The sequence below is a fragment of the Cervus canadensis genome, chromosome 5 (genome assembly GCF_019320065.1).
Source record: "Cervus canadensis isolate Bull #8, Minnesota chromosome 5, ASM1932006v1, whole genome shotgun sequence".
NCBI classification, from domain to species: domain Eukaryota; kingdom Metazoa; phylum Chordata; class Mammalia; order Artiodactyla; family Cervidae; genus Cervus; species Cervus canadensis.
In genome coordinates, this window is record NC_057390.1 from 59,498,257 (window position 1) to 59,512,159 (window position 13,903).

General features: G+C 37.7%; 1 protein-coding gene and 1 pseudogene across 5 annotated transcripts in view; one reads left to right on the forward strand and one right to left on the reverse strand.

Moving 5' to 3' along the window:
- AFTPH (aftiphilin) overlaps positions 1–13,903 on the forward strand; it is a 70,690-nt gene that overhangs the window by 19,836 nt on the left and 36,951 nt on the right. For all 5 annotated transcript variants that reach the window (XR_006269456.1, XM_043468892.1, XM_043468891.1 and 2 more), the window contains one exon: positions 11,702–13,665. Coding sequence is in view for 4 of the 5 variants with exons in the window: in XM_043468892.1 (XP_043324827.1) it covers positions 11,734–13,665 (1,932 nt within the window). In the remaining variant the exon portion in view is untranslated. The remainder of the gene's footprint in view (positions 1–11,701; positions 13,666–13,903) is intronic.
- On the reverse strand, positions 2,128–3,006 carry LOC122441839 (annotated as a pseudogene).

Below are 13,903 nucleotides of genomic sequence, written 5' to 3' on the forward strand. Positions count from 1 at the left end.
CTCTCAATGGTTGATTCTGGGATTCCCTAGAGGGCCTCTTAGAGACCCCACCATTACCACCAAATGTGTGCTCAGGGTTCTTTGGGGTAGGGGATAGTTTGTGTGGATGATGAAGGGCAGAGGTTTGGTCAAGGATTCTCTCTCTCTTAGAGAAGTAAACAGAATCATTCTAAGCACCTGCTTAGAAGCTTTTCCTCTTGTGGTCTTTCCTCTAACTTGGAAGTGTCTATAGCCAGTATCCTTCAAGGTACTACTGGTGAGAACTTTTGGGGTACACTGTCCTGTTCTATTTCAAAGCCTCTGTCTCTTAACAAACTACTACTGGTCTCTTGAATTAGTTCAGAGGTTATGGTCTCAGTCCTTTAACCTTGGGCATTGTTTCATATTTTCTTGGGATTGGTTATAGAAATTAGAAATAAAGTCAACTTCCTATATCTTTAATGTGGTTACTAATTGTTTTCTTAAATGATTTATTGTTTCAGTGACCTTTTAAGCTGTGTGATTCTGTTTTATTTTTAAATTTTTTGACTGCACCATGTAGCATGTGGGATCTTAGTTCCCTAATCAGGGATTGAACTCAACCCGCCCCCCACATTGGAAGCGCAAAGTCTAAACCACTGGACCACCAAGGCAGTCCTCCCTCAGTGACCTTTTAAAAGTATATGCAGAGTAGTGTGAATGTTTGTGCCAAGTAAGCAAACATTGGCTTAGATCTTGTTAAGGCTAGATTGTGATTTGAGCCACAGATTTGGGTATAAGTTTAAATGTGATGATAATTGATAACTTACCGAGTGCACAGAATGTGCCAGGTACTTAAGGTCTGTTATCTAAAATCCTCATAACAACATTGTAGAGGAGGGACTGCTAGCCGCTTTTTATAGATAGGAAACTGGAGGCTCAGAGAGGGCAAACTCACATAGTTAGTAAACAGGGAAACCAGAACCTAAACCTGGGCTCTGTCTAACTCCAGATCCAAGATCTTGGCCTCATACCATACTACCTCTTGAGACATATTATATCTATATAAATATAGCCTTACGTTTATATCCCAGAATAAGGCAAAGTATTAATAAGCAAAAAAATGTTTTTCTAGAGTGGTATATTTTTAACTATGGTCATATATTAATTGACTGTAATCTAAATATGTTGATTTTCTGAGAAACACTTTTTGACACATAGCATACACACAGCAAAGCACACAAACCGTAAGTGTACAACAGGATGAATTTTTACAAAAGTATGTGCCAGTATAATAAATACTACCCAGTGGAGGATAATAACATTATCTCTGTTAGTATCCAGCAGGCTCTTCAGTGCCGCCCTTCAGCCAGTACTCTACCCCTCCCTATCAGTTCAGTTCAGTCGCTCAGTTGTGTCCGACTCTTTGTGACCCCATGGACCACAGCATACCAGGCTTCGCTGTCCATCACCAACTCCCAGAGCTTGCTCATACTCATGTCCATCGAGTCGGTAATGCTATCCAATCAGCTCATCCTCTGATGTCCCCTTCTCCTCCTGCCTTCAGTCTTTCCCAGCATCAGGTAACCACTATTCTGAATTACCATCATAGATCAGTTTTGTGTTTTTGGAACCACATAGAATTGGAATCATGCAGTGTGTATTTTATATATAGTTATCTGGTTTCTTTTATACATTATGTCTGCAATACTCATCCGTGTTGTCGCGTCTAGCAATAATTCATTTCATTGCCATGTCTGCTTATACCGTGGTTTATTTTAACCATTCTGTTGATGTACATTTAGGTTATTTTCAGTTAAGATTAAAGTTGTCAAGAACGGTCTTGTGCATGTCTTTTAGCACATGTAAATACTCGCTTTTGTGGGATATAAACCTGGTATAGTTCTAATAAATACTTCCGAGCAGTTCTCCAAGTGGGCAATACCAGTTTACACTCCCACCATTAAAGAATGAAAATCCCAGTTGCCCCAGTCTTTGCCATCAGTGGCTATAGTTTGAATTGTTCTAATTTTAGCCATCCTAGTGGGTATGTTGTTGTGTCTTGTTGTGGTTTTAATGTGCATTTCCCTGATGACTTGTCATACGCTTATTCGCTTTTTGGACATCCTCCTTTGTGAAATACTCTTTTGTCTAAATATTTTTTTTTAATTCTATTTCAGAAGGTTTTTTGCAAGTTGCTTTATTTGCAATGCCAATTTTAAAAGTCACTGAACTAAAATTAACTGGACAATAAACTAGGCAGAAATTGCTTTACAAAAAGGGAAAGCCCAAAATGCCACTTTCTATAGGGAACCCACAGTTCAATTTTATTCAGAGCAAAGAAAAGAAACTTTCAGTCATACTAGAAGAAACTGGGCCGTAAGTTTGGGAACTGTACTGAAACTACACATGCAATGAGGACAACATTCTGCTAATACAATTGACTTGCTGCTGCATTTGTTGACTGTTTTTCTAATATTAACAATTATAAACAAAGCAGTGCAACCAGTATTTGGAATAATCCTTACAGTGTTACAGCGTTAGACACGAAATTTCACTTCTCCTCACACCACTGGTTCTCTTTGTGTACCTGGGCTTCCTCTTCTTCAGTAAAATCATTTTTGATACTGAATGTCTTTCGAATCTCCTCAGGAGTTTTCCCCTTGATCATATTAGCAACAGTCTTGCAGGTAACATCAAGCAAACCTTTGATGTCTAAGTAGTTTGCTGCCAATATAAGCTCAAAGAGTGTCCCTTGGTCAACTTTCAGGAATTCTTGATCCCAAACAGGTATATCATCTGTTTGTTTTTCTTTGTTCTCACATCCTCAGGAGGAGGAGGATCATCCTTGGGGTGGGTGCACCACTGAATGACCTTTTTTAATATTGCTGCATTAACATTTGGCAAGGGGACTGGATCATCATCTCCTTCATCATCCATTCCCAAATCTTCCAACATAGTCTTGTTGATGGTCACAGACTGTTTTGCAATTTCAACATCAACTTCGAATATCTCTCCATCAGAACTCTGCAACTTAATTGAAGGCATGGTATTAGGTCTCAAAGAGATGGAGGGCCGGAGGCTGAAGTGAGCAGGGAGGTGTCATCAAACAGCAAAACCTAAAGGCGGAGAACAAGGCCAATACAGCGCTTGTCTAAATATTTTGGCCATTTTTCTTTTAGGTCATCTCATATTGATTTGTAGGAATTTTTTGCGTATTCTGGGTGTGAGTTCTTTGACAGTTACATGTATTGCAAGTATCTTCTTTCAGGCAATGGCTTGCCTTTTCATTCTCTTAATGTTCTCCTGACAGAAGTTTTTAATCTTGAGTCCAATTTATCAATTTTTTCTTTTATGATTGCTGCTTTCTATTACTTGTTTAAAGCACCTTACCTTCCCTGAAGTCATGAAAATAATCTCTTAAATTACCTCCTAGAAGGCTGGTTATTTTATCTTTCACATTTAGGCCTACACTCTGTATGGTACTAACTTTTGAGTAAGATGTTAGGTAGGATCAAAGATTTTTTCTCCCAGTTAATGATCTAGCACCATTTGTTGAAAGCCTATTCTTTCCCCCTACCACTCTGCATTGGCATCTTTGTTATCACATGGCCATATAGCTTTAAAAAAGGCTTGGTATCTGATAGGTTAAGTCCTCCAACTTTGTGCTCCTTGAGGAACTACTTTTAAATGGGTCGATAGTCTTAAGTGATATCAGCCCCATCCCTCTTTTTATTCCTTTGCCTTCCCAAGTCCATCTTGCCACTTGAGCCCAGAAATTTCAGCCTGGAGACTCACCGTCTTTTTTTTCCCAAGACCGTTTCAGACTTGCGGCTAGAGCTCGTTAAGCAAACGTGGCCCTTCCTCTTGAGAAAGATGAATTCTGAATCACCTTCACTCATTGTATCCCCTGTCTTCCTGGCTGCCACTCTGACACACGGTTGCTTTGACTGTCTTCAGGACTACCATGACTACTCAGTCATGAGAGCCTTTTGTAAACTGTGACTTCAGTCTTTCCTGGATATCCCCATTACTTGTTTACTGTCCTCTAACAGGTCTTGGAATAAGCAGACAGGAAAAAGGCAAATTGAGCATACCCCCGTTCCCTGCAAAACATACATGCACACACACACAAGTGCTTGTTCAGGTTGTAAAGGAATTGGATAATAGGTAGGACTCCTTGTGTGTGAAGTAAGTAGTTCATTAAGGATGAAGAAACATTTATTGAGGTGGCTGTGCGCCAGGCACAGTATTAATGTCAGCTCATCTATGCTGCTTCTGTTCGGCAGAAAGAACTACTTAAAAATCCATATTTTCCTGTGGTTAAAAAAAACAGTAGATTTGTTTAAGTCAGACTTAATATTTAAATTCATTACACAGTTAAATTCATTACACTTCAGCTAAAATGAACAAATATACTTTAGTTAACAAATTTTACTGAATTGGCCTGGGCACAGAAGAATATTCTGGAAATTTCAGGCCTACTCCATACTGGCCGGTTGGCATTTGTGGCTGAAACCTCAGGGCAGTGGCACTCTCAGGCTTCTGAAGGGTGAGCTGGATCAGAGCCAAGACCTGCTGAAGTGAATGTGCAGCCCATGTTCTTCTCATCAATAGATGACACGGTTTTAAGGAATGTGGAAACGTTCATAGTCCGGGGCTCTCATAAAGCCTGTGGCACCTAAGGAGGAGAGAGAGAATACCTTGCTAAAGTGGGACAAGAAGAAAAACTACTTTCTGTTGTTGGTTACAAAGTTCCTGATTCAGATCTTTGTATTTGCCTTAACACCCCAGTTTGAAGTAAGCCTTGAAACAATAAAATGTTTCATTTTTCAAACAATAGAAAAGGCAGTAGATTAACCATGAACAGATTCTACTTAAACATCACAGATGGTCCTTTACAAATAAAATGTTATAAGAATGTAAAATGATACAGCACTCTCAAAAAGTTTGGCAGTTTTTTACCAAACTAAACATGCGCTAACATAACATCAGTGATCCTGTCCTTGCTCATTTATCCCAGATAAATAAGAACCTGTGTTTACACAAAAACCTATATGTAAATTTCTTTAGCATCTTTATTATAAATACTATTTAAACATACTATTAGTGTATGTATTATTAATGAGTTGATGATGGACAGGGAAGCCTGGTGTGCTGCCGCCCATGGGGTTGCAAAGAGTCGGACATGACTGAGCAACTGAACTAAACCCACTCCAATATCCATCTATTCAGTCAGTCCTTATCACAACCCCAAGGGACTCTCAAGAGTCTTCAACACCACAGTTCAAGAGCATCAGTTCTTCAGCACTCAGCTTTCTTTATAGTCCAACTCTCACATCCATACATGACTACTGGAAAAACCATAGCTTTTACTAGATGGACCTTTGTCGGCAAAGTAATGTCTCTGCTTTTTAATATGCTGTCTAGGTAGGTCATAACTTTTCTTCCAAGGAGCAAGCGTCTTTTAATTTCATGGCTGCCGTCACCATCTGCAGTGATTTTTGGAGCCCAAGAAAATAAAGTCTGTCACTGTTTCCATTGTTTCCCCATCTATTTCCCACGAAGTGATGGGACCGGATGCCATGATCTTAGTTTTCTGAATGTTGAGTTTTAAGCCAGCTTTTTCACTCTCCTCTTTCACTTTCATCAAGAAGCTGTTTAGCTCTTCTTTGCTTTCTGCCATAAGGATGGTGTCATCTGCATATCTGAGGTTATTGACATTTCTCCCAGCAATCTTGATTCTAGATTGTGTTTCATCCAGCCCAGACCTTAAGTGCATTATACTGAATGAAAAAAGTCAACCTCAAAAGGTTACATGCTGTATGATTCTATTTACATAACACTTCATAGAATTAATGGAGATGTAGAATAGATTAGTGGTTGCCCAGTAACAGTGTATTAAAAAGCAGAGACATCACTTTGCCATCAAAGGTCCATATATCAAAGCTATGGTTTTTCCAGTAGACATGTATAAATGTGAGAGTTGGACCATAAAGAAAGCTGAGTGACAAAAAATTGATGCTTTTGAACTGTGTTGCTGAAGAAGACTCTTGAGACTCCCTTGGACTGCAAGAAGATCAAAACAGTCAATCCTAAAGGAAATCAGCCCAGAATATTGGAAGGACTGATGCTGAAGCTGAAGCTCCAACACTTTGGCCACCTGATGCAAAGAGCCAACTCATTGGAAAAGATCCTGATGCTGACAAAAATTGAGGACAGGAGGAAAAGGGGGATGAGATGGTTGGGTGGCATCACAGACTCAATGGACATGAGTTTGAACAAACTCATGTGAAGTTTGTTCACATGATAGTGAAGGACAGGGAAGCTTGGCATGCTGCAGTCCATGGGGTCGCAAAGAGTTGGACACAACTGAGCAACTGAACAATCTCAACAGGGACAGGAATGGGTTGGAACAGTGGGGACAGGTCTGTATCTTCATAGTGGTGGTTACATAGATCTGAACGTGGGATAAAATTGAACTATACACAAACACAAAAGAAGGCAAGCTTTTTTTTTTTTTTCTTTTTTTTAAATGGTGAAAACAGAATAAAGGTCTATAGTTCAGTTGATAGTAATACCATGTTTCCGGTTTTGCTATTATACTAGAACTGTCTGAGATGTCACCATTAGAAGGAACTGGGTGAAGGGTGCACAGGACTTTACCATTTTTGCAACTTCATTTATCTATTATTCTTTCAAAGTAAAACGTTTTTAAAAATAAGGTATGTTATACGCTCACATTCACGGAAGCATGATTCACAGTAGCCAAAATGTGGAACCAACCCATCTGTCCATCAACAGATGATAGTGTTACATACAGTAGGATCATATTCAACCTTACAAAGAATGCAATTCTGACACCATGCTTCAGTATGTATAAACCTTGAGGACATCATGCAAAGTGAGTAAACCAGTCACAGAAGAACAAATACTGCATGGTTCTACTTACAGGAGGCACCTAGAGTAGTCAAAATTCCTAGAGACAGAAAGCGGAATGGTGGCTGCAGGAGCTAGGGGGTGGGGATGGGGAATGGGGAGTTCTTATTTAGTAAGTACAAAGACACTTTGATGTTTTGGAGGATAAAAAGTTCCAGAGATTGATGCTGGTGATGGTTGTACAATAGTGTCGATACACCTAAAGCCACTGAACTGCACACTTAAAAGTGGTTTAAATTTGGTAAATTTTATGCATATCTGCTGTAATTTTTAATAAAGCATTATTGTGTAAGTAACACATTTTATTATAAAATAGGCATATTTAAATGCAAGCATAAATCTGGAATGCTTTTAACTTTTTAAATTTTTCATCTTGCAGTGATCAGAAACTTATAAAAAGTTGCAGGTTTAGTACAAATAAGATTTTTTTCCCCCAGAACAGTTTGAGACTGTTGCCGCCATCTCTTCCAAATATTTCAGTGTGTATACTGAGGACTTCTCTTACATACCACAGAACTACCATCAAAATCAAGAAAGCATCAGTGCATTGCTGCTAATCCTTGGGCTCTATTCAAGTCTCACAGTCATCCAGTAATGACTTTTATAAAAAGGGGAGCCAGTTGAGAACCAAGTGTAGTATTTACTTGCCACAGCTCTTTAGTCAAGTTCAATCTGGAACAGTTTTCCAATTTTTCTGTTACTTTCATGGCATTGATACTTTTGATATTATTATAGACAGTTGTTTTGTAGATTATCTCTTAATTTGCATTTGTCTGAAGTTTCCTCATGAATCGAGTCAAACTGTGTATTTTTGGCAGGGATTCCAGAAAGGAGTCTGTGTCCTCATTGCATCTTATCAGGTGATGCATGATTTCTATATTCCCACTTCTAATGGTACTAACTTTGGTCACTTGATTGTCAGTCTTCACCAAGGGGAAGTTACCCTTGTTCCCTTTGTAATTGAGTATGTTGTAGGGAGGTATTTTGAAGCTGTGCAATATCTTGTTCCTAATCTAACTTTCAATTTATTCATTTACATGTTTATATCCATGAGGGCTGATAGTGTATTATTTTATTCAGTGAATTATAATCCATCATCATCTTTATTTTGATCCTGAAGTTGTCCCTGATTTAAACAGTAGTAACCCCTTCAAGCTGGTTTTTGTGTCCTTTTGACATGTCTGCATCATTATGAATGTGTTTAAATTTTAAAAAGGAATTATATTAAAAAGATTCACACCATGGAATATTACTCAGCCATTAAAAAGAATTCATTTGAACCAGTCCTAATGAGATGGATGAAGCTGGAGCCCATTATACAGAGTGAAGTAAGCCAGAAAGATAAAGAACATTACAGCATACTAACACATATATATGGAATTTAGAAAGGTGATAACGATAACCCTATATGCAAAACAGAAAAAGAGACACAGAAATACAGAACAGACTTTTGAACTTTGTGGGAGAATGTGAGGGTGGGATATTTCAAAAGAACAGCATGTATACTATCTATGGTGAAACAGATCACCAGCCCAGGTGGGATGCATGAGACAAGTGCTCCGGCCTGGTGCACTGGGAAGACCCAGAGGAATCGGGTGGAGAGGGAGGTGGGAGGGGGGATCGGGATTGGGAATACATGTAAATCCATGGCTGATTCATATCAATGTATGACAAAACCCACTGGGGAAAAAAAAAAATAAAAATAAAAAATAAAAAAAAAAAAAGATTCAGATGGATCCTATTGTAATGATACGGCATAATTAGCTTAAGTAATCCTTCTGGAGCATTTTGTTTAATGAAAAAAAAAATAGAGTTCATATAGTATAGCCAAATTGCCTTCTGTATGTGTGTGCAAGTGTCCCTTTCTCCACACTTTCGTTAACAATTGGAGAGTATTTTTAAACACTAGGAACTTCATAATTATAGGGAAACTGTTAGAGGCCAAATGACCTTGTATACTCAGCATTAGAAGGGGTTATCAAGAAGCTCAACAAGGGAAGAAAATAGAATTTATCTGTATCTTTTACTGTGTGTATGATTTTCTCTTTAAATCGGCAGGGGAAAAAAGTATCTTGGAACTAAAGCAGTTATTTCCTTCTTTATAATGCTGATTTCGTAAGGTAAACAATTTAAAGTAGATATATTCCAGTGGGATCTTTTTTCTTCTGTCTTGCTTATTTCTCTCAGCACTGACCAGTCATTAACCTAAAGATCTTTTTGTATTCTGAAGCCGTTTTCTGCTAACCAGCTATATGACTCAGTAAAGCTGCTCATCAGTGAGCCTAATTTTCCTCCTCTCTGAATTAAATTATGTGGTTTATAAGGTACCTTCTCTTTAAAACTGGAAGATCTTAAGAAATTTTATCCTGAGAGTTGAAAGAATTTATTGTTGTTATCTTGCAAAACTGGTTGAATTTTGCAGTAAACATTTTCCTCTTGTGTCTAACTTGACAACTATGAGGATCAGTTTATTGTTTATGGGCTGTTTTTATTCTAGGACTTTGGTATTAATCTTCCCTTTCCTTTTACTGATAAGTCTGTCTTGTGACACTTTTGACTGTTTAGTACAGAGGAAAATAATAACTCATACATAGATTCCATTTAAGAATTGAATGTTAAAAAAAAAAAAAGGAGATATCATAAACTCACAGGCCTGGGAAGAATTATTCAAGAAATGTGACTGTGATAATGCTAGTTAGGAAAAAATTCACTTAGACCTTTGCTGTAGACCATATGCCAAAATAAATTTTAACTGTATTAATTATAAAAAAAAAAAACCCTATAAAGTAGAAGAAAATAAAAGTGAATATTTATTAAATTTAAAATTTAAGCTTTTATGACGGCAAAATAATGAAGAAAACTACTAATGGAAAATCAATTTGACCCCTTAAAGATTAACTTGGGAAAACAGTTTGGCTTATAACGTTAATTACACACTTACCATGTGACCCAGCCTTCGCACTCCTGAGTATTCATCTTAGAGAAATGAGAATTCATGTTCACATAACAGTCTATACACAAATGTTCATAGCAGCTTTACTTGTAGTTGTAAAAATACTGAAAATAACCTAGATGTCTTACATGGTGTAAACAGAAAAACAAACTGGTGACATCTGTATAGTGGAATACTACTTAGCAATAAAAAGGAATGAACTGTGGACACATACAACAACATGGATGGATCTTGAGGGCATTAAGCTGAGTGAAAAAGCCAACTTCACAGGGTTACATATTACATAATTCCATTTAGATAACACGCTTGACATAGCAAAATTACAATGATGGAGAATAGATTAGTGGTTGCCAACAGTTCGGGTTTATGGAAGGGCATGACTATTTAGGGGTTACACAAAGGACTTTATACTGATTGATATTATTGGACTATTTTTGCAACAGTTCTAACCCCAATTATAGTGACAGTGATATCTAATCTGCCTGTATGATCAGTTTCATAAAACTGTGCGGACACCCTAAGAAAGGGAAAGGGATGAAATCTGAACAAGGTCTGTAGCTGACTTAGTAGGTTACATGGCTGTCAGTTTCAGGGTTTGATCATGCACTGTTGTTGTTTACCGTATTCTTACTGAAGGAAACTGGGTGAGAGCGTATCTGAGAACGCTCTGTACTATTTTTACAACTTCTTGTGAGTCCTAAGCAATTTCAAAGTGGAAAGTTATAAAAAATTAAACTATGGTATAGTCAGGTAATGGAATATTATTCAATACTTTAAGAAAATAAAGTTTTCAAGCCATGAAAAGACATGGAGGAAGAACCTTCAATACATATTACTAGGTGAAAGCAGCCAATCATACAGTATATACAAGCTACATACTCTGTAATTCTAATTATATAACATTCTGGAAAAAGCAGAACTATGGAGACAGTAAGAAAATCGGTGGTTGCCAGGGTAGGGGAGAGGGACAGATGAATAGAGTAGGTGGAACACAGGATTTGGGGGACAGTAAAACTATTCTGTGTGATACTGTAATGGTGGATGCATGTCTTTATGTATTTGTCCAAACTCAGAATGTATAGCACCAAGAATGAACCCTAATATGAACTATGGACTTTGGGTAATAATGATGTGTCAGTGTAGGTTCATCAGTTGTAACAAATATACCACTCTGGTAGTAGATGTTCATAACAGAGGAGACTATGCAAATTAATGGGGGTAGGATCCGTATAGAAAGTTTCTATATCTTCTGCTCAATTCTGCTGTGAACCTAAAGTTTCTCTGAAAAAATAAAGTCTTTAAAAACAGAAAAAATTAACTTGAGTCAGAAATAAACATTGAAAAGCAAATTGAGGAAAATATTTGCAGCCATTATTAGAGACAGAATTTTCATTTTATTTATAAAGAACTGCTACAAATCCACAAGGCAAGCTGAGTCCCCAGTGAACGAGAAGGAAAGTCTAAGAGAACAAGCAAGTGCCGCAAGAGAGACTCTTATAGATGTACTTTTGTAAGTGTTTATTTGAAATTTTCTGGAATCCTCAGATTCAGTAATGTGCTACCAATGCCCTTGGAAACATACACTGTAAAAGGTGTTTTGGGTTTTTTGCCATTATATTATAGCTGTGTAATCTTACGTAAGATAAAAATAGTTGTTGTTGTTTTTTTTAGGTTTTTTAAAAATTTTATTTTTTAATTGAAGGATAATTGCTTTACAGAAAAATAGTTTAAAAAATAAAAAGCAGAGCACTGTAAGTCTACACTGTTTTGAAGTTTCTTTGAGAGAATTCTGAATGACTTTGTTGTATGTAATCTGTTCCCTAAAAAGAAATCTTTCTTTTTTTTTTCCAGGTGTAAATTAAGTATTTGAAAGCAATTGAACGATGGAGCCAGACATCATTCGAATGTACTCTTCATCCCCACCACCACTAGACAATGGAGCTGAGGATGATGATGACGATGAATTTGGGGAATTTGGTGGGTTTTCTGAAGTTAGCCCTTCTGGTGTAGGGTTTGTTGATTTTGATACACCAGATTACACTCGTCCCAAGGAAGAGTTTGTACCTTCAAACCATTTTATGCCAATTCATGATTTCTCAGAAAATGTAGATAGCCTTACAAGCTTTAAGTCCATTAAAAATAGTAACGATAAGGACATCACTGCTGAACTTTCTTCTCCTGTGAAAGGTCAGTCTGATGTTTTACTTTCTACCACCAGCAAAGAAATAATTTCATCTAAAACTTTAGATACTTCCATTGATGGCATAGAAAGTCCACAAGATTTAAATAAAGAAGTGGAGCAGAGACAGAATGTTGGAACACCTGAAAGTTTCTCTCCAGGAGATTTTAGAACTGATCTGAATGTTATTCATCAGAATAAGCAGTTAGAGAGCTGCAATGGTGAAAAGCCTCCTTGTCTGGAGATTCTAACAAATGGGTTTGCAGTGTTGGAAACTGTAAATCCTCAGGGAACAGATGATCTGGACACTGTAGCTGATTCAAAAGGACTAAAGCCTCTTAGCGCTCATAGTACTGAGTATAATTTAGACTATGCACCTAGTCCTGCTGAGGAATTTGCAGATTTTGCCACATTTTCCAAAAAAGAAAGGATACAACTAGAAGAAATAGGATGTGCAGTTTTAAATGATGAAGCACTAACCATTCAGGAAAACAATAAAATTAATCGAGTCAATGAACTGAATTCTATAAAAGAAGTGTCTTTGGATAGAAGCTTTGATGATGAAGGAGACACTGCTAGAAAGGATCAGGTTTGTGTTTCAGAAATAAGCATAGCGAGTGACAGGGATTTCAGCAGGGGAAAGCAAGGCCTTCCCACATTGCAACAAGATGAATTTTTCAATTCAAGTGTTCAGTCAGAGGCTTGGAGTTTGGCAGACCCAGCTGAAAATTCAGAAGCCAGTAGGAGAGAACAATGTAAAGCTGAGGAAAATCTTGATTTATTCACTTCTAAATGTGGTGACCTATGCATGGTTTCTACTAAAACTTTGGATGCAGACGATGAAATTAGTTCTTCTAAAGAAGAAATTAGAGGGTTTACTGACTCCCAGAGCCTCAGCTTTGATCCTACAGAAGAAAATGTTTTGGATGATTCTGTGAGTGTAAAAAATGGTGATAGTAGTAATGACTTTGTGACTTGCAACGATACCATTGAGGATGAGTTTGGTGACTTCGGCACAGCCAGTGGCGCAACTCCACCTTTGCTTACTGCCGGTACACAGGATTCAATGAGTGATGTCACTTTTGAAGAGTCCTCAGAGCACTTTCCACATTTGAGTGAACCAGGTGATGACTTTGGAGAATTTGGGGAATCAAATACTGTCTCTTGCCAAGAGGAAATTATATTTACTGAGTCAGACCTAAAACAGACTTCTGATAGTTTATCAGAGGGATGCAGTTTGGCAAGAAAACCTACTGGGACAGGCATTGAGCCTGTTTCAAAACTGGAAATTGGGCAAGAAGGTGAGTTTGGAGACTTTGATTCTGTGCCAAATATTCAAGATGACTGCAGTGCTTTTCAAGACTCTGATGATTTTGCGGACTTCAGTTCAGCTGGTCCTAGCCAGGTTGTAGATTGGAATGCTTTTGAGGATGGACAGAAAGATAGCTGTTCCTGGGCTGCTTTTGGAGACCAGCAAGCCACTGAATCTCATCATCGAAAGGAAGCCTGGCAGTCACATAGGACAGATGAAAAGATTGATACTCCGGGAACCCCCAAAGTGCACAGTGTCTCCTTAGCAGCTTCCAAAGGAGCAGTTGCTGGTGGTCATTTACACGAAACAACCACTTCAGTTCAGGTATTTACTGATTTTTCTCTATTTTGTATAACAATGCTGTTGAGGTCTCTAATTCAGCTTTTCAAAATGCATTTTTTAATTGGGTACCTGTTAAAGGAGTCTCTTTATGATACATAGTGTTTGCCAGATTTGTAGATTAGTTACATGTTTCACAATCACTTGGTTAACTTTAAAGAGACATTCCTATAATAATGCTTGGTAAGATTTTTCTTTACCTGTTTCTTTAATATTTATAGAA